The sequence below is a fragment of the Pygocentrus nattereri genome, chromosome 28, assembly GCF_015220715.1.
Source record: "Pygocentrus nattereri isolate fPygNat1 chromosome 28, fPygNat1.pri, whole genome shotgun sequence".
NCBI lineage: Eukaryota > Metazoa > Chordata > Actinopteri > Characiformes > Serrasalmidae > Pygocentrus > Pygocentrus nattereri.
The window spans coordinates 18,024,274-18,048,863 of NC_051238.1; the positions used below are offsets into that span (position 1 = coordinate 18,024,274).

Consider the following 24,590-nt stretch of genomic DNA (forward strand, 5'->3'; position numbering starts at 1 on the left):
TACCTTAGAAAAAATGACAAACCCATCTCATTTTATCTCATTATGATGGCAGCACTCATCAGCATTCACATCTCTTTTAACGCAGAAGACATTTGATACCTGAAGAGTAAACTCTTAAATCCTGTTAAATCAAGGCAAAAACTCTTCTTAAAAACTAGCAGTAAACTCTTCACACTGATTCCCTTCACCACCACTGTGAACAGTTCTGAATTCCTTTAGAAGTGGTCAAACTACTCAGATCAACAAACCACCTTGAATTACTCTATTTATGATTTTGTTATGCAGTGATTTGACAGGCAGTTTACAAGCAAGATTTTATATTAATATTGTTATCACATCACAAATCTGAATATCCCTAACATTTACTTTTCCTCAGAACTTCCTTCGCTGTCAGAATAACAAAACAAACTATAACCTGGTCTGTGAGACACTACAGTTCCTGGACATCATGTGTGGCAGCACCACAGGAGGCCTGGGCCTGCTGGGCCTCTACATTAATGAACACAATGTGGGTCTGATCACCCAAACCCTGGAAACGCTCACAGAGTACTGCCAGGGACCATGCCAGGAGAACCAGGTCAGATAATCGATCACAGAATACCGCTAGATTGCCCGGGTGTTCTGAAGAAGTTTAATTTAACTGTATGAAGGCCTTATAAACACCTTGTCAATGCTGAGTTTTCTCTTCTGTGTTCTGTCTCTCTAAAGACGTGCATTGTCACTCATGAGTGTAATGGCATTGACATCATCACTGCGCTGATTCTGAATGACATCAGCCCTCTGTGCCGCTACCGTATGGAGATGGTGCTGCAGCTGAAGGTGAGGAACTGCGATTATACAACGATTATTGATGCATCTCGATACATCTTCTTTTTTTTCTACACAGGATTTCTTTTTTTCTCACTGTGTGATGACTTGGTACTTTTAAAGCAAAGTATTTGTACTGATCTATAATGAATTTGCTTCCAATATCTTTTATTAATAAAACAAATGGAATTGATGTGGCAGGTGAACTGGAAGGCTCTCATTCACTGCTTTTGTTTGGAGCACATGAGACACTGGCTGCCACTCATCTGCGATAAAATGCGCAGTTATAGTGACATAAGATCCAGCGGTGATGGATGTCCACACAGCACGTTACAGCCATCCTGCCTGTTTTCCTTAGTGACTTTTATAACTTTGATTTTGGTCTGGTTCTAGCGAGTCAGGGGTCACTGTGTCAGTAAAATATCTGCGAGACTGGATGTGTGCAACACACGCACGTGCTGAGATAAGCGAGATTTATTAAGGGCAAATCCAAAATCAGGGTCGAGACAGTCCAGGGTCATAGAGCCAATTCGGATAGATTGGGGGGCAGACATGACAGACAAACCAGACTACAACAGAACAAGTAAAACAGAACAATTAAACAGAACATCCAACACAGCATATAACAACCAACAAAGCAAACAAAGACCAGCGAAAACAAAGGACAAACACAGGGCTTAAATACGACTCTGTAAAGACGAGGGACAGGTGAAAACAATCAGGGGCGGAGTTACAAAACTCAAAAAGGGGCAGGACTACGGATACCAAAACAAAGAAGCACGTGGACTATACCAAAACACAAACACGTACAGGACTGGGAGGGGCCAATCGTGACACTGTCATGACGACTCATGACATCATGTGACATCTGCCATGACATGTTTATGGCCTGGTTATATTAGAGTTATTTAGCAGGGAATATAAAGTGTTACCAAAATGCGCAAAAACCTAGCATCTCCATTTTTGTACATTATTACTTCTTTGCAGTTTCAAAACTCCCATCACCCTTTGCACTGTGTCAGTTTCATGATGAACAGACCAATAGAAATGGTACACTTCCATTGTAAGTTAAAATTCTGTAATTATTGTACACTGTAGTTACACTGTAGTTACACTGCACAGTGTAGTGCTGTGTATTATGTATTTCACAAGGGGGGATAAAAATAGAACATCAAAAAAATTGAAATCAGAGGTTTGACAGTGCTCTTAATCAAGTATCTTAATGTTTTGTGTGTAAGGTTGTTAGGTTAATGGCATATAAAATGATAACGTCATGTTTATATGCAGGACAATGCCTCCAAGCTCTTACTTGCCTTGATGGAGAGCCGCCACGACAGCGAGAATGCAGAGAGGATTCTGTTTAATCTTCGACCCCGAGAACTGGTCAGTCCACTGTGTGTCAGTGATTGAGAGACATGTATTTTGAAATACAAATTGCAGCTCACTATATTGTGTGTCCACTAGGTTGAAGTTATAAAGAAGGCTTACCTGCAGGAGAGTGAGCATGAGGGGGAAGAGGTGTCACCCAGAGAGGTTGGACACAACATCTACATCCTGGCTCTACAGGTACAGCATTAACGTGTCATGAACTTCTAAATGTTTGGCCAAAAATCAAACATACACAACTATTCAAATAACCAAGACAAAGTGTAACATACTGGTACTTGAAAAATGGAAAAATGTATGTTGCTTAGTAGCTAAGAGTTTTGTTGCCCATTTTTATAGACAACCGTATGTCAGACAATGTCAGTGTCAGTGATGGAGGAGGTTAAACTTCTGTGTTTGCAATCTTTACAGCTGGCACGGCACAATAAGATTCTCAGTCACCTGCTAAAACCACCAAAAAGAACTAAGGAAGAAGGACAAGAGGGCATCTCTTCTATGGTAAGGGGTTCAGACAAATTTCTCATCATTGTTTCAGGTTTGCAAGGTTTTTCTGTGGTGATGCTGCTGAGTACGCATCCTTTTCTTTTTCTGGGTGGTATTAATGAGTACACATCATTTTATTTCATTGCAGCTCAATCTGAACAACAAGCAGTTCTCCCAGATGCTGAAATCCTCTGTTCCAGCTGAGATTCAAGAGGAAGACCCTCTGGACTTCTACGACCATCATACTGCTCAGATCGAAGTTAGCTTTTCAAAAAATCACTTTCATTATTTTCTTTAACATTGCTCTGAGTAACTCTCAATTTTCTTAACTCCTTACCCCTTGTGTGCTGTTTATGGTTTTGTTACTCAGTGGGTCTGATGGACCCATCGCATTGTTTAAAATATCACAACTGCCCAGCATAGGGTTCTCCTTTAACAGCCGTAGCCAGTCAGTGGCCTGTCCATGTTTACCACCCTCACACATTCAAATACAAACACACACACACAGAAAGACATCCACACACTAACAGCAGCAGAAGAAGGAGACCATGAGGGACACAGCATCTGCACACTTTTACTCCCCACGGGTTCACCCCAACACCACAAGCGTAATATAAATGTGTAGGGGGTGTACAGTGTGAAGTCATGTGTTCTTGACAGAAAATGAGCAAAGGCCAAGGAATCTGAGGTTGAAATAATAATAAAGTGCATAATTTTTTTTTCTTTTGGTAAACATTGAAAATGTGTCCCACAGATGCAAACACCAGGCAAGGGTTAAAACTATGCTTGAATACTGATTTGCACGTTTTAGTTTTACATCTGAATGAACTCATCAGCTGCTTACAAATACTTCTGTAGTGTGCTGAAGCAGGAAAATATGTAGTTAACTTGTCTTCTCACCTCCGATTTATTTTGAAGGTGGGAGGAACTTTTGAAAAGTATCTACATTTGGCCAGATACTTGAGGATGGGCTGTCTTAAAAAAAGACAGCCTTTGTTTATTGCCATGGGAGAATTCCCAGTTGTTGTATGACATATTTGTGTGATATATGCTAGGTATTGTAGTCAGAGAACAATGTTGGAAGTGCAAAAATACATAATCATGAATGCTGTCAAATTGATGAGAGGGAGGGATGCAATGCTACATTACAACATATAACACAAAAATAACACGTTGAGTGCAAGTTTTAGTCCAGAATGGCCATTTAAAACCTTTCTCACATTTGTGATATGATTGTGTTTATGATTACTGCATAAATGAGTTTAGAGTCACAGAAATCCTTTATTACTTTGTCAGATTGTTCGTGATGACCGCAGCATGGAGCAGATTATATTCCCTGTCCACCCCATCTGTGAGTTCCTGACGGAGGAGTCAAAGTTCCGTGTGTTCAACACCACGGAGCAGGATGAGCAAGGAAGCAAGGTCACACACTTCTTCGAGCAGACTTCCTTCCTACACAATGAGATGGAGTGGCAGAAGAAGCTGCGCAGTATGTTCTGAGCTGAAATATTGTTACAGGAAATAGTGTTATATTATTTCAGATCATATTAAGTCATCTGAAGGGGTAGTAAAATTACTTAAGTGAAGATATTTAATATAGTCATGTTCCTTATTGGAGGTTTGTATGATTTCATGTACTAGCGATAGGACTGGTTTGCATTTGGCAGTGCAAATTGCAGAGTAAGCTCCAGTGAACTATACTCTTAAAAGAGACTGTGCATTTAGATTTATATTTGCAATCTGGGATATAAGTCAATTTCTAGGTTTGTTTTGTGCCTGTAATAATGTGAGTTCTCACCGTTATGTGCCTCTCTCAGGTATGCCAGTTCTTTACTGGTTCTCTCGGAGAATGACACTGTGGGGCACCATCTCTTTCAACCTGGCTGTTTTCGTCAACCTCATCATCGCCTTCTTCTACCCATATGATTCTGGTCAAAGTATGCCACTTTTAATACTTTTTATTATGAAAATGAGATCAAGTGAGACAAAAGTCATGTCTAAATGTATACACCAAAACTGAGTGATGAACAACCTCAAATAATGTAATATTTCAAATTTAGTTTCAGATTTAGTTTAACCCCTTAAAGTCCCAGGACTTATTGTTCAGTTACAACAGGGCCTTCATTGCAAACTGGCTGAGTTGTTCTTAGATTATAGATTATATTATAGATTAGATTATATACTAAGAGTGTAGTGAAACTTTAGGCCCTCGAGTGAGCCCTGGCCATTTAAGGATATGAAGACTTTAAAAGCATTTAAATATTAGCCCTAGATTCTAAAAAAATAAATGTAGAACTTTTAGTGCCAGAAAACAGTTTCTCATAATTCAAGTGTAAAGAAAATATGTTGATGATTCTGTACTACACAGAAGAAAATTGTCCTCTCAGAGTGATATTACAGTACCAACAGTGAAAGCAGTATTTTTGTCAAAGCTAGAGCCACTTAACAGTCTGCTGTTGCTCCTCCCAGGTGCCATTGATTCTTCAATGTTGTTAATGCTGTTCTGGTGCTTTGCTGGACTGTCGATTTTGGGTCTGTTCTCTCAGCGCTATGGACTCCAGCCCCTCACCCTTGCTATCATCCTCCGCTTCATCTACCACTTTGGCATCGGTCCCACTCTCATTCTGCTCGGAACTCTCAACGTAAGTCTAGACTGGTAGCAAAATTCATGAAAAGTCAGGCATTCACATTGCTTTGGAGAAATACAAGGTGTGCGAAGGATTTCATGAAGAAAAGTTTATCAAAGACCAGCTTGAGAAGCTGAAAAAGAGTATTATAAACCACCAACTACATTTAGTATGAAAAAGAAAAATGCCACAAAACTTTGCCTAAATTATCTTGTGCGCCTAACAAAAAGCAGTTCACCAACATCATATTCTGGGTTTGTGTTATGTATTATGAGTGGGTTTTTTACATATATTCGCATAAAGGTTTCAGTATAAAATTTGTATTTGCCTGTCAGATTGATGGTATTCTGTTGTGTTTCTAAATCTGAGAGGCAGGACACGCAGTTCATTTGCTCAGCTGAGTGTTAAAGTGTTAAAGTATTGCATCAATCCTTTGGCTGTGTGATTCTAATAGCAGTGTTGTTGTCTAATTGTATCTAATCTAATTCCATTAATCTAATGGAAATTCATAGGAGCTAATCTTAATTTATAAGTATGCATATCACAAAATAGCACCAAAGTATATAGTGAAAAATCATTTTTATTTAAGGAAACTGATTGGAATGTTCTTTTTAATGATGTATGCTAACTTCCATTATGCTATGGTTCTCTGTTCCTAACAAAGCTGATCAATAAGATTGTGTTCGTGGTGAGCTTTGTGGGTAATAATGGCACGTTTATCATGGGTTACAAAGCCATGGTGATGGATATGGAGTTTCTCTACCATCTGGCCTATGTGTTTACTAGCACACTGGGGCTGTGTGTCAACGAGCTCTTCTACAGCATACTGGTGAGTGTCTATTTTCTACAGTTTTTTCATTGTGGTTTATGTGTAGTTCATTGGCTATTCTCTTTGTGCTGACCTTGCATATGTACTATAAAGTCATTTCTTACATCACAGTAGTTCTTATAAGTGCTACTAGTGATTATTGTTGTAGTTTGTAAAATAAACAACACATTTTATCCTGTGCAGTAACTTCCTTAATCTACTTTTTGTAGGGATAGATAGATAGAACAAAATAAAAGGGAAGAAAGAATGAACCCTAATTCTTAAAATGTTGGGACAGCATGGGAAAGGCTAACAAAAAGAAGATAGAAGAAAGCTTTGATGAGTAAATGATGTCTGACTAGTACTACACAAAAAAGCTGTACAAAATCCCTTTATTGTTTTTTGTAAATATATACTCATTCCAAATTTGACACTCCAAAAAAGTTGGGACTGGGGTATGTTTACCTCTCCGTGGTTACCATCATTTTTCCTTTTAACAACAATAATTATTTCAGGACTGAAGACTTTTAGCATTTTTCTGTTATGTTCTATTTATATGTGCAAGTCTTCTGCTGTGCAACTGTATGGGGCCTTTTGTCATATTTTAAACTTAATATTGCAGCAAATGTTTTCAGTCGGATGCAGTGCAGGACAGAATATGAACGGTTGACCTGTCAGACCACAATAAACATTTCTGCTGTGCATCAGTCCATTTCAGATAACCCCTTGCCCAGAGAAACCGGCAGCCTTTCTGAACACTGTTGATATTTGGATTCCAAAGTATGCAATACAGGTGTGATACAGTGAGGGAAGGAGGAAAGGACAACTCTTTGTTAGTGTATTCCAGAGTTCTGTGACAATATCCGTTATAATAGTCAGTTATATAATTACTATATAATAGTTATAATAATTATATTTTAGCTATATAATAGCCAGATTTTAGTGCAGTGCTGTCTGAGGGCTTGAAGGTTACAGACATTTAGTGGTGTTTTTCGGCCTTGTTCTGTATGCACAGAGATTTCTCCACATTACCTCCATCTTTTAATGACATTATTGTAGTCCCTAGCTGAGGAGCATTACTTTTAAACTGTTGGATTTTTTGCTGATGCAGTTTTGGCAATGTGGCAAGCCTCAACCCATCTAGGCTTTTCCTGGATGCTCTTTTTATAGCCAAGCCTGATTAAATCACCTGTATAAGATGTTTTTGTGAACATTTCTAGTCTCAAATTGCCCCTGTCCCAACTTTTTTGAAATGTGTTGCAGCATCAATTTTAGAATGTAAGTAAATTTTACAGTATATTTTGTGCTGTTTTTTTTGTTCAAATACAGGTCAAAGTAGATTTATAAATCATTGCTTTCTATTTTTAATTGCATTTTATCTATTGACCTGATTTATTTGAAATTGGGTTTGTAGATAAACATTGGACGCCATTGGACCGTTTATGTCAAACCTGCCTGTCATATTTTTATCCCTTTCCAGCTGTTTGACTTGATTTATCGAGAGGAAACACTTTTCAACGTTATCAAGAGTGTGACACGCAATGGGCGCTCCATCCTCCTCACTGCAGTGTTGGCCATTATCCTGGTCTATCTGTTCTCCATTGTGGGTTTCCTCTACCTCAGAGATGACTTCATCATGGAGGTGGACTATCTGTCTAATAGCAACACAGGTGAGTTTGTGTGTCAGTTTTGGCAATTGGAATAGGAAAAGTAGAGAATCTATACAAGAAATGGACTGGACCTTGACATTCACTGTCCTAGCAACAGGTCCAGACTACTATCCCTTATTTCCCTGATTTTGGTTTGTATTGTTTTTCATCTAGTTACAGATAATAAGCCTGTAGAAACTGGTGAAGTTATGAACAAATGATGAGGTGAAACTGATGAACTATAATAGCAATGTGATGGTCTTTGACTGACTGGTGATATGTGCTCCATTCAGCTTCTGAAAGTACTGTTGGCAGCTGCAGTGCAGATAGAACAGACTGCACTGAAGAGACTGGACTTCTAGCACCATCACAAGGTTAGTCTTTTACTTATTTTCACTTAATCAGACATTTATTTAATCATATGAGGTAAAATAATAGATTGAAAAGTGACTTTAAAGGGGCATTCTGGCTTAAAACTGTAGTTTAATGTTGATGTTATGTTATTTGTCAAGGTATGTAGTATTGTGTTGCACACTATTGTATTCCTTAGCGTTAACAGTTTGAAAAAATTTACAATTAAAAATAATGAAATCATATTCATCATATTGAATTCGTGTTTTTATTCATCAGTGTCCTTCACTATAATATTCAAGCTAGTATTGGTGTTACCTTGGCTGTCTCACAACATGTTGTTGTCCTTATGTGACGAGTCATTTCTGCCATTTGACTAATCCACTCTCTCCATTGTATTGATGATTTGAAAATAGTGAGAAATTCAGCTTTCTATCTTATGCCTTCACCAGCTGTTGAAAATAGAAAAATCAAAACAGTACCCCCTAAAAGAAACATATTATTTCTGAAAGCTCCTCCCACCTGTAAGACATGATCAAGAGGTTTCCCTAGGCTTTAAAACAGAAAATCTCACTCTAGATACTTTGTCAACTCAGCTGTAGAATGTAAGTATATTTATAGAAGTAGCAAGATTTTACATTTTTAATATTGGCTGGAGTGTCCCTTTAATGTAGTATTTGTAAATGGCTTGTAACTTGGCTTTTTTTATTTCAGAAGAGGAAGATAATACAGAGCGTGCATGTGACACTCTGCTGATGTGTATTGTCACTGTGCTGAACCATGGGCTACGAAATGGAGGAGGAGTAGGAGACGTCCTGCGCAGACCCTCAAAAAATGTATGAAATCATGTGCAAAAAGCAGAAGGCATCCTCAGTTGCATGCACTATATTGCCAAAAGTATTCTCACCATTCAGATCATTGAACTCAGGTGTTCCAATCACTTCCATGGCCACAGGTGTATAAAACCAAGCACCTAGACCTGCAGACTGCTTCTACAAACATTAGTGAAAGAATGGGTCACTCTCTGGAGCTAAGTGAATTCCAGTGTGGTACTGTGATAGGATGCCACCAAGTCTAGTCATGAAATTTCCTCGCTACTAAATATTCCACAATCACCTTTCAGTGGTGTTATAACAAAGTGGAAGCGATTGGGCGCTACAGACCTCCAAACTTCATGTGGCCTTCATGTGGCCAGATTAGCTCAAGAACAGTGCATAGAGAGCTTCATGGAATGGGTTTCCAAGGCCGAGCAGCTGCATCCAAGCCTTACATCACCAAGTACAATGCATAGTGTCAAATACAGTGGTGTAAAGCGCTGCCACTGGACTCTAGAGCAGTGGACACGTGTTCTCTGATGTGACGAATCATGCTTCTCTTTCTGGCAATCTGGTGGACGAGTCTGGGCTTAGTGGTTGCCAGGAGAACGGTACTTGTCTGTCTGCATTGTGCCAAGTGTAAAGTTTGGTGGAGGGGGGATTATGGTGTGGGGTTGTTTTTTCGTAATTGCCTTAGTCCCAGTGAAAGGAACTCTTAATGCTTCAGCAGACCAGGAGATTTTTGGACAATATCATGCTCTCAACTTTGTGGGAACAGTTTGGGGATGGCCCTTTCCTGTTCCAGCATGACTGTGCACCACTGCATAAAGCGAGTTCCATAAAGACATGGATGAGTGAGTTTGGAGTGGAAGAACTTGACTGGCCTGCCTCAACCCGAGAACACTTTTGGGAGGAATTACAAGCGGAGACTGCAAGCCAGGCCACCAACTTTCTGCAGAGTCATTCGATACAGACCTCCAAACTACGAAGGGGAGACTGCAAGTCAAGGCTTCTTGTCCAACATCAGTGTCTGACCTCACAAATGCGCTTCTGGAAGAATGGTCAAAAATTCCCATAAACATACTTCTAAACCTTGTGGAAAGCCTTCTCAGAAGAGTTGAAGCTGTTAAAGCTGCAAAGGGTGGGCCAACATCATATTAAACCCTATGGATTAAGAATGGGATGCCACTTAAGTTCATATGCGTGTGAAGTCAGACGGCAATATAGTGCATCACTCCCCTCATATCAAAACCTCATAAAATTGTTTTGCTTTTATTTTTACACCATTTGAAAATGCCAGCTGCGCTTAACATTATGTGAACATTTTGAGATGAATGGACTAATAAAAATCCAAGATGGCTTCTCTTTTCTTCTTCTTCTTCTACTTCTTCTTTTTCTAATACTCTTGTACAGTCTATAAAAAACATGCAGTCTGTGCAAATGTTTGAGCACCCTTTGTTGATTTTCAAAACAACATCCTCTACTGAGAACACACCTCTGCTCATTTCAATGCACAATTAATGTTTATACGCTGAGTAGAACATATTGGACAGTATATGGAGCTTCGAACAAGCTGGGATGCCCCTGTGTCAGAGCAATGAGGCAGGCGCCAGACAGACGTCCTGAGGTTTAACTTCTCTAATGCTTGCCGATACATTCAGGAACATGGAGCGCTGCGTCAAAATGTTTCTGGCAGAAAAGGGACATCACTTCCAGCACTGCATGTAATGCAATGGATTATACATGTGTTAATATATGTAGCACATTTTTTTTGGTTCAGATTGCTTCATCCTAACAGACGTTTTGGCACATTTTATATCATCATCATCTTAAATAGAAGGAGGAAGTTGTGGGGCACAGTATTGTCTGGGACTCTCTACTTTCTCCTTTCCCTAGCCTTTCCCCTTAGCAAGCCACATATTTTATGTTTTTGTTAACATGTCTAAATAAAAAGGTGGTCTAACATTTGCAGACAAATACAGTATTTAAGTTTGTTCCCTGTGGAGGATATTTTAACTTTTTTTCCTTACAAAAATCAACAAAATGTCGTTTGAGCAGGGGTAGTTCAAACCTTTGCATACAACTATATGTAAAGAGCATCAACACATGAAAGAGTATTAGCATTATTAGTAATAACCTCTACAAAAAGTGCCTGACTGTGACTGAGAAGGCTATCCAAGCTTACAGAACCCTCTTTGCCTTATAGGAGACTCTGTTTCCAGCACGAGTGGTGTATGATCTTCTCTTCTACTTCATCGTCATCATCATCGTACTGAACTTGATCTTCGGTGTGATCATTGACACCTTTGCTGACCTGCGTAGTGAGAAGCAAAAGAAAGAGGAAATCCTAAAGACCACTTGCTTCATCTGTGGTAAGAACTGCTAAAGCTGTTATTATCATGTCTTTTTTGGCAGGGATCAATACATCGCTCAAACACAGGCTGAGCTTCAAAGAGACAAAGTCTGTGCAGTGGTAGATGCCAGTTCTGAACCCAAAGCAGGCCTAATATATTTTTTTTTACTTTAAACTGTAATCTAACATAACAATGAAGCTTTGATCAACCATGTTTCTCATGCTCTGTGTTCATTTCAGTGTTCTCACTGTGTGTTTGTGGACGTGACACAATCAGTTACCGTGCCACGTATCAACAATATGATTGGTCGCCACTCAGCTAATGTGTCATTGTAATATGTTTAAATCGTCCTCTGTCGCCTCAATGTAGCACTGTATGATCCACTCAGTTCATAGAAATTATCAAAAAAATAAAATGAAAAATCACAAATCATATTGCTGATGTCATCAGTCCAGTCATATTGCTTAAAATTGCAGCACCCCCAAATTAAAACACCTTCCCTGGACTCTTCTTGCTTTATATTAACTTGGATGATGTTCCTACTAAAGTGGACAAACTACTTCAGAATGATTACTGTAGAAACAAAGTGTTTCTAGAATGTTTTACTGTTGTGAATCTTTTCTTCTTCTGAAAGGTCTTGAGCGGGACAAGTTTGACAATAAGACGGTGTCTTTTGAAGAGCACATTAAGTTGGAGCACAACATCTGGAACTACCTTTACTTCATTGTGCTGCTGCAAGAGAAGAACAAAACAGACTACACTGGTCCAGAGAGCTATGTGTCTCATATGATAAAAGTGAGCAGTTTACTGTTTCTTCACTGAATGCTCATGTATACTGAATAAGATGTTTGATATACTAAATCTTCAACGAAATAATGAAGGCTTGGTTTATGTTGATATTTGAATGATAATTTGAAAACTTGAGTAGTGCTTTACAGAAGCCAAGTATGAAATGATTAGCACTGACATAGAGAATGACTGTTAAACAGTTTTACTGCCTTTAATGATGTAGTTTCATGTCTTTAGAACAAGAACCTGGATTGGTTTCCGCGCATGCAGGCCATGTCTCTGGTGGTGACTGATGGGGATGGGGAGCAAAATGAGATGAGGAACCTGCAGGACAGGCTTGCGGCCACCATGAAAGTGGTCACTCAGCTTACCAGCCAGCTTGCAGAGCTGAAAGAACAGGTGAAAATGACTGCTCTTTCCATTGTCTGAGTGGAGCTGTTGACTGGGCTGGCCGTTGCTTATTCCATGTATGGATTAGCTACTGTGACGATTGTTACTGTTATGTGATGGAATAGAAAGAAATGGTCATTTAAGGAGCAAAGTGTCCTCTTGCTATAATAATAATAATAATAATAATAATAATAATAATAATAATAATAATAATAATTACAATGTAGTAATAATAAAAAAGAAGAATAACATTATTTACACTGAAACTCATTCAATGTGCAGCTCACAGTGCTTCACAGTGTTTACTGTTTGCAAATAAAATAATGTGTGTCAGTGTAAAAGATTCCTGTTTCATAAAAGTAAAACATAAATAAAAAATGAAATACCATTCAACCATTAAAATAGGAAAAAGGGAATAATGTTTAAAGCAACTAATTAATAAAATGCATAAAATGTGAGATTATGCCAATAAAATCCTAAATACAGATCTTCAGATGTTTTTAAAATTGGCAATAGCTAATATTTGTGCACATATTTTATACATACTGTAGGGTCTAATAGGCTGAGACCACATTGGAAATTTGGGATTTTTAAAACTTAAAACAGAGAAAAAAACAACAAATTTAACAAATTCTGAAAACTAAAACAAAGACAAGTTTTGATGAGTAAAATAAAGGAGAAATATGAAATATTTCTGTACTGTTTCTTGGTCAATATTAAAGTTTTAGCAAATTTGTGACATGTTAAAGCCTTTGTAGAAAGGGTCTGATTTTCGTTCCATTGCAGCACAGGACAACTTGATTTGATCTACTCCTCAGAGGTTTTTCATTAACTTGTGGAGTCCAAAATATAAGGACATACAAAGTACTAAGAGCTTTTTTAGTGCTCTCTGAATTTTGGACCCCACTGTTCCTTATAAATCTATTGTTCCTTGTAGATCTACTGTTCCTTATAGGTCTACTTCACATTTACCTCTGTTGTGTTTAATGTTGTGATAGTACTAGTGCATGACGTGTGAAGTATGTGTGAGTGTGAGCTGCTCTAGTGGTCTGATGTGTGTGTTCTGCAGATGACAGAGCAGAGGAAAAGGAGACAGAGGATGGGCTTTGTGGATGTTCAAGCAGGCTCCAATGCCTCCCTGCCCCCCAGTGCAGCTGGAGGAAACCACCAGATCTACAAATCCTAATACTCACACTGGCTTCTCACAAATGAGCATGTGCACCTTTAGTTCTACCCCCAGTAAAAATGTGATGCTGAAAAGCTGACATGTATATATTTGGCTGATGGGTTTACAGTTGGTGTATTTTACTGGTTTACAAATATTTCCGAATGTATGAGGTGATCAGGTTAACTTTCAGTTGGTAGCACTGAATGAGATATAACGTTACAGGTTTTATGATAAAGTAAAAGAGTTTAGCATGTCCATGTAGGAAGGGTGTTTTTTGTTTTGCTTATTTTAAAGGGAAAAAACATAATATATTTTAATGTAATTTTTACTGATTAACTTGTGTGTGCTTTAAGAAGACCAAGTAATCACCACACACCAGTAGGTGTGTTCACTATACTTGATGTGAAAAGCTGAAGTGCCTAAAGCTACAAAAATATGTACTTCTTTGGCAAATTAAGTGATTTAACTGTTTAAGTTCACCCATAGCACAGTCTTGAGCAAGGGTAACTGCGTGTTACAGATCTACTTATACAGTACGCAATGTACATAATCATTTATTGTGAGCTTTCTCTTCTTTCTTTATTGGTAGGGAAAAACTGAAGCTTTGATTATAAGGGTTTTTTTTCTATTTATTCAGAATTTATTTACATAAAATCCCTTTCTAAAAATGCAGGAGGTGTCCAGGGCCTGTAATGGTCAGTGCTAGTTACCCAGCAGCTCAAAAGAATGTGTGTAGTCATGAAGGACTGTCTGTGTTTTGCACTGAATAAAACTGTGGAAATTTCATCTCTGAATCTTCTTCTGAATCAAATATATTTCATCAGTTTCTATTGATTAAACCAAATTTCAGGTTAGCATAAATGTGGTCCTCAGAACTACAGAGCTCAACATAGCCTAATGTAATACAGCCTAGTTTAAGTATATTTACATGAACTGAACAGTTTTAGTTATAGGAATATTAACAATTTCACCAGTGAGCTAGATAATCACTTTCTGTAGGCCTCGCTGCTGAAACACTGTCCCATTTAGCAGTATTTTAATTTGTATAATCAAATATACAATTCACACCTCTCCACAAAGATGGCTGGACCAAGATACCTCAAAAGATTGTGTACAACTGCCACACAATAAAATACTCAGCGGTGTTGACTTGCTTGCACATCTACAAAGACAAAAATGCAGTCCCGGTTTTATAAGTCATACACATTTCCAGTGTATAAACTGCATTTTATGGCTACTGTAAAAAGGGGTTAAATTAAGAAACAACATGATCAGTGAATATTTCTGCAGTCTATGGGTTGTGTAGCTCTGGCTTTGAGCTGACCTCTCCCACTCTCACTGTCACACACTTGAGGGTGGAGACCGTTTATTGCACTCAGCCCTCAACAGCTCAGCCTGGTCAGTGCATCTGTGCATCTGCTGATGGTCAGACGTTCGTCCTCAGTGCAGGTCAACAGGTAGGCAAGTATACAGACTTTTAAATGTGTCAGGAAATATGGCTTGGTATTGAGAAAAAATTAACTTCTTTGTATGTTTGTGTATATATATATATATATATATATATATATATATATATATATTGCTGCTGTCGGAAGAAACCTTGTAACTCCATTTTTTACTTTTTGACATAATTTGAAAATACCTGTGGCTCTTTACACTGTGTGTAAATTTCATGATTAATGGTTCAAAAGAAATGGCCCCAAATGACTTGGTAAAAATTCTGGTTCCATTGACTTACATTAAAAGTAGAGTATGTTTTTTCCTTCTTCTGCAAAGTTATTATTTTGGAGATAAGAGGTTTTCTTCCGACAACAGCAATATACATATATATATATATATACATATATATATATATATATATATATATATATATATATATATATATACGCACACACACTTAGCAGAATGTGGCATTTTGGGACACTAAACCAGTTTATTTTAGCTGACACTTATTAAATGACCAAAAGAAAAAGTGCTAAATAAATAGTGAAATAATGACTTTGCCATTCAGGGCCTGTGATCTGTCCCAAAATGCTTAAAACACTGTGCTGTTGTACCTGAACGTACCCTGTATTTATATAATGTCTTTAAACTAGGCATTAAAGCCTTGAAAGAATCGAGCTGCCTGCTTTATTATGCTTAGTTTCCTTATCTCGTTTGGTAGCTTGGTAGGTGATGGTAAAAGTAACTGCAGACCACGACAATAAACCACAAGAAAGCCACCTGATTTATCTTCTGACCGCAACAGTGGAGATAAACTATAATAAACAGGACCTTAAAACGCCTGAGACAATGAGTGCAGTGGGGCAACTGGAAAAAATAACTTTCATAGCAATTAAGAGCTTTATAATCTTTACATGATTAGCAAAAAATGACAAGTAAAAAAAAAAAGTCATATCTATTAAATTAGCTCAAAGGCACGCTGTTTTAAAGTGATAGCATGCGAGGTAAGTTTCAGCCTGAGGACTGCAAATTCAGTTTATATCTACCGAGGGGTTTGTGCAAAACTTTGTTAAGTTTTTTAGTCGATACTCAGAATTGAGCCGTTATCGACGCGGTGACGTATATCTCACGTTTTCAGCAGCGTGCGCAAGCCTGATAAACACACGTGCTCTGCCCCGCCCAACCAGGGCCTCTCTAAAGTCCGCTTCAGGGTAATTAGGAGAAATTCTGGTATTAGCCAGAAGTGAAGTGCACTTTCTCACCAGTGATGTAGTATCTTTATTGTTAATGCTCCTCTCAGTATGTGGTACTGTTTTGTTTGCTTTATTTGACTGTAGTGGGATTTTGGCTTAGCAGCAGAAGTACAGAGGTCAAGTAAAGGTGACTTTTGTGAAATTATGACTAAAGTCGAAGTAAAAGTACCTTTTCAAAAAACAACTTGAATAGAAGAGCAAGGTGAGAAAACTGCAGCCATGTCCGAAATGGTCCCCTTAATCCCTAAACCCCACATTTGACGATCTGGATCACTTTGTTAGATTGAATATATAATGAACAAGAGTAGTGGTGGTTGTGATTCAATTTTAGACATGTTATATGGGTTTGCTCATTTTTCACAAACAACACAGTGCTTTTTTGGTAGCCCCTGTCCTTTAGGGTACTCTAGGGAGGTACACTACTTATTGAGGTGCATTGTGGGAATGTTTGAGTGCACTGGATCATCTGCACTATGTTTTTGAACCCTTAATCCTAAAGCCTAAAATGGGTTTGATTCTATGCCATTAGGAAACCATCAAATGTAATTAGAGCACCTGTTAACCCATCAGGATCCTTTACATTGTAATATCAAGCAAAACAAGAAAATAACATTAGTGACTACACGCCACAAGCAGGAACCATTATTTTTTCAGCAAGTAAAGTAAACTGGACTAGAATAAACTCATAAACCTCAAAGGTCAGATGTCTAGCCAGCCAGTAGAAGACAATGTCATCAACTTAACACAATGAAACTGCTAAATGGCAAAACTGCAAGCGAGGAAAAAAAATAGACTTCCTTCCTCACAAATATGGAAGTGAAAGTATCATTTTTTGAAATATTCAGGAATGTACAATTCCTCAATTATTTTTGAGAAAATGTACTGAGTAGGGTCATTTCTGATCATTTGGAAACTCTAGGCAACAATCTACTTCAGGGCTCCCCATCCACTTCAAACACATAATTTTATTTATTTATTCATTTATTTTGCAAGAATGAAACTACTTATACAACTTATAACAAAATCCTCTGATTTTCAGTGTAATTCTTTTTTATTCCTGTCATATGCCATATTCATGATCATTTTCATGCTTCTTCAGCTGGAAAAGTCATGTCTGCCTTTCTGCATCACTGTCCATTCCTGAAGTCCGCTCCAGGCCCAGCCCTAAGGAATGTGGGGGGTTTTCTAGGCCTGGCTGACCGGTGCCCCGTCATTGCCCGTCAGATTAAAGTAAAGGTTGCTCCAAGCCAGGATGAAAAAGGTAGACTGTCATCCAAAGGCCTTGTTTAGCCAAACTAATATTTTATTATGTTTCATATGAGTTGCAAGTTTCAAAAGCATGTAAACCAGAGTCTGTAGGCAGCATTTACAATGACATCCATTTTTATTATGAAGAAATTATGGTGTATGGAGTATATTCATAAAATGGGCCTATTTTGTTGTAACCTAATGACTTCCAAAATCGGCGCCTTTGAAAGGTTATATTATTCTTAAGTCTTCAAGCTATAAACAAGTTTTTATTTTGTTCAAGTCCAGCTTGAACTTGTTTGACTGAAGTATACTTTTCTCTTTAGGTCTGCTGCCACATAAGGAAGCAAAACGCTCCTTGGCTATCTCCGCTGCTCAGGTGGCTGTGTCCTTGACCAAGTCCTGCCCCTTTGTATCTTCTAAGATTGGACTGGTTGAAGCCAGCCCGCAGGTTCAGGAGGATGTCCAGACCCAGCTGACCGGTACTCAAGAGGAGGAAGTGGCCTCAGGTAAAGTTTGTTGCTGCTGCTATTGCTGCCGGTTTGTTTTTTTTTACACTGACATACACAACACTGATATTATGTGCTCAGCCAAGGCATGAAAAACAGTAACATGTGATTCATGTGATTTAATGTATGAGTGTAATAATACAGTAAGTGCAATCATTAATTATAAGGTTTACTAATGTTTGCGGTAAGATATAGGTCACACTGTCATGTAGAGAACTGGAGCACAGAGGTTTAACCATATCAGAGATTGTGTCTGTATCTGAGGTGCTGCTTGCAGTGAGAAACAGCTCTGTGAATTAAGATAAATAAGAATCCTCAGAAAGATTAGAGATGTTACATAACAAGTGCAGGTCTACAGTAAAGCAAGTGCCGCACTACGATTTATTAGATAAAAGATAAAGTACTGTTTTTATTTTGTGTGTGTGCGTGTGTATTTTGTGTGTGTATAGAATATTTTTTACTTTAAGTAATATTGTTAGTTTGGACATTTGGACACCAAATCCCAGGTGGACACTGGATTTAAAGGCAATTTATATTTGGATGTATAATATAATCTATACTCAACACAGTCCCACAAAAAAATCATTTTAATGTTTGCAAGGATTATGTTATGATCCATTTAAAAAATTGATTGAGATAACTACAGGAGAAAGAACAAAACTACTTTAGTTTTAATGTAAGTCAATGGAACCAGACTTTTTTTTTAACAAGCTTATGTTTCTATTGGTCTGTTCATCATGAAATTTACACACAATGTAAAGTGCAACAGGTATTTTCAAATTATGTCAAAAACTGAAAAATGGAGATACAAGGTTTATATAAAGTCATCATTTATATATCTATACCTGTCCAGGGTGTGTCCTGTCTTCCGTCCAGTGACCGCCGGGACAGGTTCCAGCAATCTTTAATATGATGATTATTAGAAATGCACAATAATGTCAGTATTATATCAGTACTGGCAGGTGATTGCTTTTAAAGACCAGCATCACATCACAGATGTTTAGATTACATAGATATTTTATATTTTATATTGATATTTTTGTCAAAGTGTTTCCTGTAATACTGAAGACCAAAGCGTTTAAACTGTGCTGTGCCGATATAGGCATTTTATTAATTTTACTGCATTATTGTTACATTTCCCTGTATTGCTAATCCAGGTAGCTTTATTCACAATTCTGCATACAATTTAGAATTATTCATGTATTATTATTATTAATCGGCATTGGCCTACAATTCCCACATCGCTAATTACTGTACCCATTTTCGTTTCTCTTCTCTCATTTTTACAGGAATGATCAGCTCTCTGTTTTCTGGCCTACAAGGACTTCGCTCATCCACACCATCTCACCTTCTCAAGGATAATATGGGTTAGCTCATCATTATCAGTCTTGAGCCTAAATTCAAGGACATTATTTTCCTGTTTATTTTTATTTATTATTTTAAAATTACTGCTGTTGTTAGTTTGTGTAGATACTAATCTCCTGTTCTTCCACCCTCAGTTGGTCCCAGTTTTGAGTATGATGACTTCTTCACCCAGAAGATTGTTGAGAAAAAGAATGACCACACATACCGTGTTTTCAAGACAGTGAACCGCTATGCAGATGTTTACCCTTTTGCAGAGGATTACTCTGTTCCTGGACGGCCTACGTCCCAGGTGTCCGTCTGGTGCAGCAACGATTATTTGGGCATGAGTCGCCATCCTCGAGTTGTTAAAGCTATATGGTGAGTTCCTGAAAAAAGTTCTTCAAATGTATGTAATGACAACTTAATTTCTATAAAAGATTCCAGCACTGAACAGCATGTTTGATACGTCTTAAGCAGATAAATAGCTAATTCAGTATGCAAATATGTACATGAAAAATTCGCATATGTGATCTGCTTTTCAGGGACACTTTGGAAAAACACGGTGCTGGAGCTGGTGGCACCAGGAACATCTCTGGAACAAGCAACTACCATGTGGCTCTTGAGAAGGAACTGGCTCTTCTTCATCAGAAAGATGCAGCCCTCGTCTTCTCTTCATGCTTTGTAGCCAATGACTCTACCCTTTTCACTCTGGCAAAAATGCTTCCAGGTAGTCATCAAGACATCAGATACAGCTAATTCTCCCACACATCTTCACTCTTTCTTAAAACATTTCCTGTTTCTTCATGATCACTGTAGATTACGTAGTTGTCTTCTGGTTTTCGGTTACAGTAGTCATCTCTCAATAGTATTGGTGTAAAGTGAAAGGGGAGGGGGAGGGGACGTGTCCTTCCTACTTTTTGAAACTGCATGAGATAGGTTGATAGGTTGTTGGTTGTTGAAAGAGCATATAGCTTATTTACTGATAATAATTTCCATTAAATCACCCACATCAGTCACATTGCATTGTCATTACAAAGAGAAACAGAGGGTGAATGGGTAAGTGAAAATGCACCACACTGAGCTGCATAATACAGATAAAAGTAAGCTGTTAGGCTAAAAGCGAACTTCCATATGTATTAACATTACATCATTATTTGTCAGACCAAGTTTGTAGCCCTACTCAATGGACACTCCTCTGTTTTAGGCTGCGAAATTTATTCAGATATGGGGAACCATGCCTCCATGATCCAGGGCATCAGAAATAGTGGAGCCAAACGCTACATCTTCCGTCACAATGATGCTAGACACCTGGAAGAGTTGCTCAGTCGCTCTGACCCTCAAACCCCAAAGATTGTGGCCTTCGAGACAGTGCACTCTATGGATGGTGAGTAGGAAGTTAAGTACTGTACAGTTAGAAATGTTACTACTGTAGAAATGGACATTTTTGGTAACCCAAGAACACTCTGGCAGGTTATATGGAACAGTTTGTGTATCAGTTGATCATCACTGTCCAAAAAGAAACAAGTACCTCCAACATTGTAATTTTACAGGAGATGGAAAAACAGTCTTTACTTTTAATGTAAGTTAATGTAAAGAAAATATATTCTAAGTCATTTTGAAGTATTTCTGTGCTCCATTCATCATGAATTTTATCAAGTAACAGAATCATATACTTCACCAATTAGCATCATACAAACTCATTACACACTTTGCTTAAACCCCAGTGAGTTATTAAGTAATCTCAAATAGACTTGCATATGTTGTTTCTGGCACTGTATGTCAAATTAGGGCAAAACTCATGATGGCAGCTTCTGCTCTTTTTTATGTTTTTTATTTTATCTATGCAATAAACGTTTGTCTATGCAGTGTCCATTACACTAATCAGGGGAAATAAGCTTCTATTACCTGTTAGCTGCATTAGCTTTGTAGCTCTGGTCCAAAACTAATGACGCACACTTTAGTCATCAAACATGTCTTGGCTGATTGGCTACATTTGATAGAATGGTTGAAATTGTGTAAGCTACTATTTAAATCACATGATTATCTTCTCAGGCGCTATCTGTCCCCTGGAGGAGCTGTGTGATGTTGCACACAAATATGGAGCTCTGACCTTTGTGGATGAGGTTCATGCAGTTGGCTTGTATGGTGCACATGGAGCAGGAGTTGGGGAGAGAGATGGTGTCATGCACAAGATTGATATTGTTTCTGGCACGCTGGGTAAGAGGGGTCTTTCACATACTGTGTTTATAGAAAAAGTAAATGCCATTTAACTTAATTTTGTTATCTAAGAACAAATTTTGCCTTCTGTGCGCAGGTAAGGCATTTGGCTGTGTTGGAGGCTACATAGCCAGCACTGCTGCGCTGGTGGACACAGTGCGCTCCTTTGCAGCAGGTTTCATTTTCACCACCTCTTTGCCTCCCATGGTACTGGCTGGAGCTGTAGAGTCTGTGAGAGTTCTGAGGAGTCCAGAGGGTCAGGCCTTGCGCAGGACACACCAGAGGAACGTCAAGCACATGAGGCAGCAGCTGCTGGACGCAGGTCTGCCTGTCATCAACTGCCCCAGCCACATCATCCCCATACGGGTCAGTGTCAATGCTTTGCAACTATTCTGACTATAGAGCAGGGCTTCCCAAAGTATGGCCTGCAAACCAACTTTTCCCCTGATGATATTTGATTTAGCTTGCCAGAAAGTTATTTGAACCACACCCAAGGTTGTACATTATTATTGTCACAAAAACAGTGTAATGTTATAAAATACTATTTTAATAAAATTCATATCTTAATTTGTATATCATTTTGACTTTTTTGGCCCTTGGTGCATCATAAACACTGCACTTTGGCCGCCTAGTACAAAACGTTTGGACATCCCTGCTGCAGAGTATCGGATACAATTATATCAAACTCTTATATATGGGTTTACACTTCAATTATTTTATATAATTTATGGGATAGTTCACTGAAGTTATAATAATAAGTCATGAGATTAGTAACTTAGTATTACATGTAGAGTTTCTAGGATTAAGCAAAGAAAGTAAAATAACTGTCTCTACTGTTTAGCGTCTTATTTTATGTAATTTTTTACTATTTTAATTAGTTACATTTAATTAAATTTCATTAATCATGAAAATGTATGTGTATTAAAATCATTAAAAAAATGACAGTGATGATGTATATTAGTAATTGTATAGCATACATACACTATAACACCAATTATGTGAAAACAGGACACTCTAAGATCTACAAGGTCTACATGTATAGTGCTGTTCTGATTCATATTTTTTGTTAATAATAATATCTTAGGTTGGAAATGCAGAAAAAAATTCCAAGGTGTGTGACATTCTGCTGGATAGACACAACATCTATGTTCAAGCCATAAACTATCCGACAGTGCCACGTGGAGAAGAGCTACTGCGATTGGCTCCCTCTCCTTTTCATGACCCCATCATGATGGACTACTTTGTGGGTGAGTGTGCTGCTTTGACCTGGAACATACTATTTAGTGTATGAAAGTCTTTTGTATTTCTTTTAATATTTGTGTTTAGCTGACCAAATAAACACTGGTCTCTTTTGAAATACAATTTTCCTAGGTGCCTAAATGTCTAACTCAACTTAAAATACCTTCCCACATTGTTGCTGGTATTCAGGCCAGACAAGACTTCAGCCTGAGTTTGCTAATGACATCTCTGGTTTTGTTAATGACTGTGTATTATATGTTGTGCAGAGAAATTGGTGGATGTATGGCAGGAGGTTGGGCTGCCACTGAATGGACCTGCAACAGCCTCCTGTACTTTCTGTGATCGCCCTCTCTACTTCGACCTCATGAGCGAGTGGGAGAAGAGTTACTTTGGAAACATGGAGCCAAGATATATTACAGTTGCTGCACAATAAGCTCAGTGGAAGATGACAGAGATGTAAAAGAACATAGCATAAAACTTGCTTACATAACTCCCTCAAATACTCAGATATCTTCCTTTACACTGTCATACGTATTGTTCTTTGTTGCAAAGTTATTGTTGCTAGACTGATTGCTGTGTGGCTTTTGATGGACTACAAAAAGACTTCTAATAAACTGATATTAAAATAAACACACACACATAGATAGATAGATAGATAGATAGATAGATAGATAGATAGATAGATAGATAGATAGATAGATAGATATGTATGTAAGTAATTCTGTGTCCCCTCTGCATATTAAAAACCTGCACATGGGCACTTTTGGAAATTGAATTATTATTTATAGTCAGTTCTCTTGACACAAATCACTTTGCATAAAACCTAGTATGAAACGTCATGTGTCCAAAAAACCCTATCCCTCAACATTATAATAGTCTAATAAGTATTTATCTCTAAGCCTTACATTTGATTTTAATAATATCATTAATTTAATTTTATTCTTTACTGTATTCATGCGAGTGTGTAGAATATGACACTGGGAATTTGTGACATGAATCCTACTCGCTTTTTTGGACCATTTAACTTTCCTGGGGCCAAATGTTAATACAAATAAAATGAGACAGCACTCTTAAGTCATCTGTCTCTCTTTTTCTCACATTCCCTTTCAAACACAACATGAGTAGAATGCTTATGAAGGCTCCCTGGAACATATTACCATGTTTTCATCATTCACAAGCTTGATGTTAACTCATTGCATGAAGTTAATCTCCCCAAACTGTCTTCATTAGTAGTCATCATTAACGCCAGCTTTAAACATTCAACACTTTACTAGTAACAACCAAATTACTTAAATAGAAGCAAAAAAGTGTCGTTTAATACCAAATTTCAATTGTATGTACTTATGACACTGTGAACGACCTATTTGATTTACAAAAATATGAAATAAAACAATTTTTAAAATGTTGTACAAAAGGATATAATTTTATTTTTCTATAAAACTGGATTCTTATGGTAAAGTATCATCTAGGAACTGGTATCAACAGCTAACCAGCTAACCAATATCTTACACTTAGGGTTTAAGTCAGTACACTGGGCTTAGTTTATCTGTTTGGTTGAGGGCTGTTCCTTCCTGAGCCAAGATGTAGACACGACCCTGATAACAGCGACACTACGCCCTCACAACCATATCATCTGAGTGCTTTTGAGGCTAGTATTTTTACATGAATGAGTAATTTATGAACATTTTTTGTGGTTTTCATAGACAAAAG

The 24,590-nt window shown here is 37.9% G+C and overlaps 2 protein-coding genes across 4 annotated transcripts in view; both read left to right on the top strand.

Annotated features, from left to right (window-relative positions):
• itpr3 (inositol 1,4,5-trisphosphate receptor, type 3) overlaps window positions 1-14,413 on the top strand; it is a 43,790-nt gene extending 29,377 nt beyond the window's left edge. For 2 of the 3 annotated variants that reach the window (XM_017721294.2, XM_017721281.2), the window contains exons 42-58: window positions 377-577; window positions 709-819; window positions 2,095-2,190; window positions 2,272-2,373; window positions 2,605-2,691; window positions 2,825-2,935; window positions 3,973-4,165; window positions 4,494-4,613; window positions 5,146-5,318; window positions 5,968-6,132; window positions 7,592-7,781; window positions 8,054-8,134; window positions 8,826-8,947; window positions 11,133-11,298; window positions 11,915-12,075; window positions 12,307-12,468; window positions 13,529-14,413. In XM_017721294.2, coding sequence (XP_017576783.1) covers window positions 377-577; window positions 709-819; window positions 2,095-2,190; window positions 2,272-2,373; window positions 2,605-2,691; window positions 2,825-2,935; window positions 3,973-4,165; window positions 4,494-4,613; window positions 5,146-5,318; window positions 5,968-6,132; window positions 7,592-7,781; window positions 8,054-8,134; window positions 8,826-8,947; window positions 11,133-11,298; window positions 11,915-12,075; window positions 12,307-12,468; window positions 13,529-13,645 — 2,358 coding nt within the window. In that variant the 3' untranslated portion in view covers window positions 13,646-14,413. Of the gene's footprint in view, window positions 1-376; window positions 578-708; window positions 820-2,094; window positions 2,191-2,271; window positions 2,374-2,604; window positions 2,692-2,824; window positions 2,936-3,972; window positions 4,166-4,493; window positions 4,614-5,145; window positions 5,319-5,967; window positions 6,133-7,591; window positions 7,782-8,053; window positions 8,135-8,825; window positions 8,948-11,132; window positions 11,299-11,914; window positions 12,076-12,306; window positions 12,469-13,528 lie in introns of those variants that run through there. The other variant, XM_017721285.2, reaches the window with a different exon arrangement.
• A 568-nt stretch (window positions 14,414-14,981) lies between these two features.
• alas2 (aminolevulinate, delta-, synthase 2) lies at window positions 14,982-23,954 on the top strand. Its single transcript, XM_017721286.2, has 11 exons — window positions 14,982-15,084; window positions 17,423-17,584; window positions 17,898-18,080; window positions 19,370-19,447; window positions 19,580-19,802; window positions 19,967-20,151; window positions 20,629-20,808; window positions 21,477-21,641; window positions 21,739-22,007; window positions 22,726-22,888; window positions 23,147-23,954. Exons 2-11 carry the CDS (start codon window positions 17,434-17,436, stop codon window positions 23,311-23,313), a joined length of 1,764 nt encoding a protein of 587 aa, XP_017576775.1. The 5' UTR covers window positions 14,982-15,084; window positions 17,423-17,433; the 3' UTR covers window positions 23,314-23,954.
• Window positions 23,955-24,590: the final 636 nt, after the last annotated feature.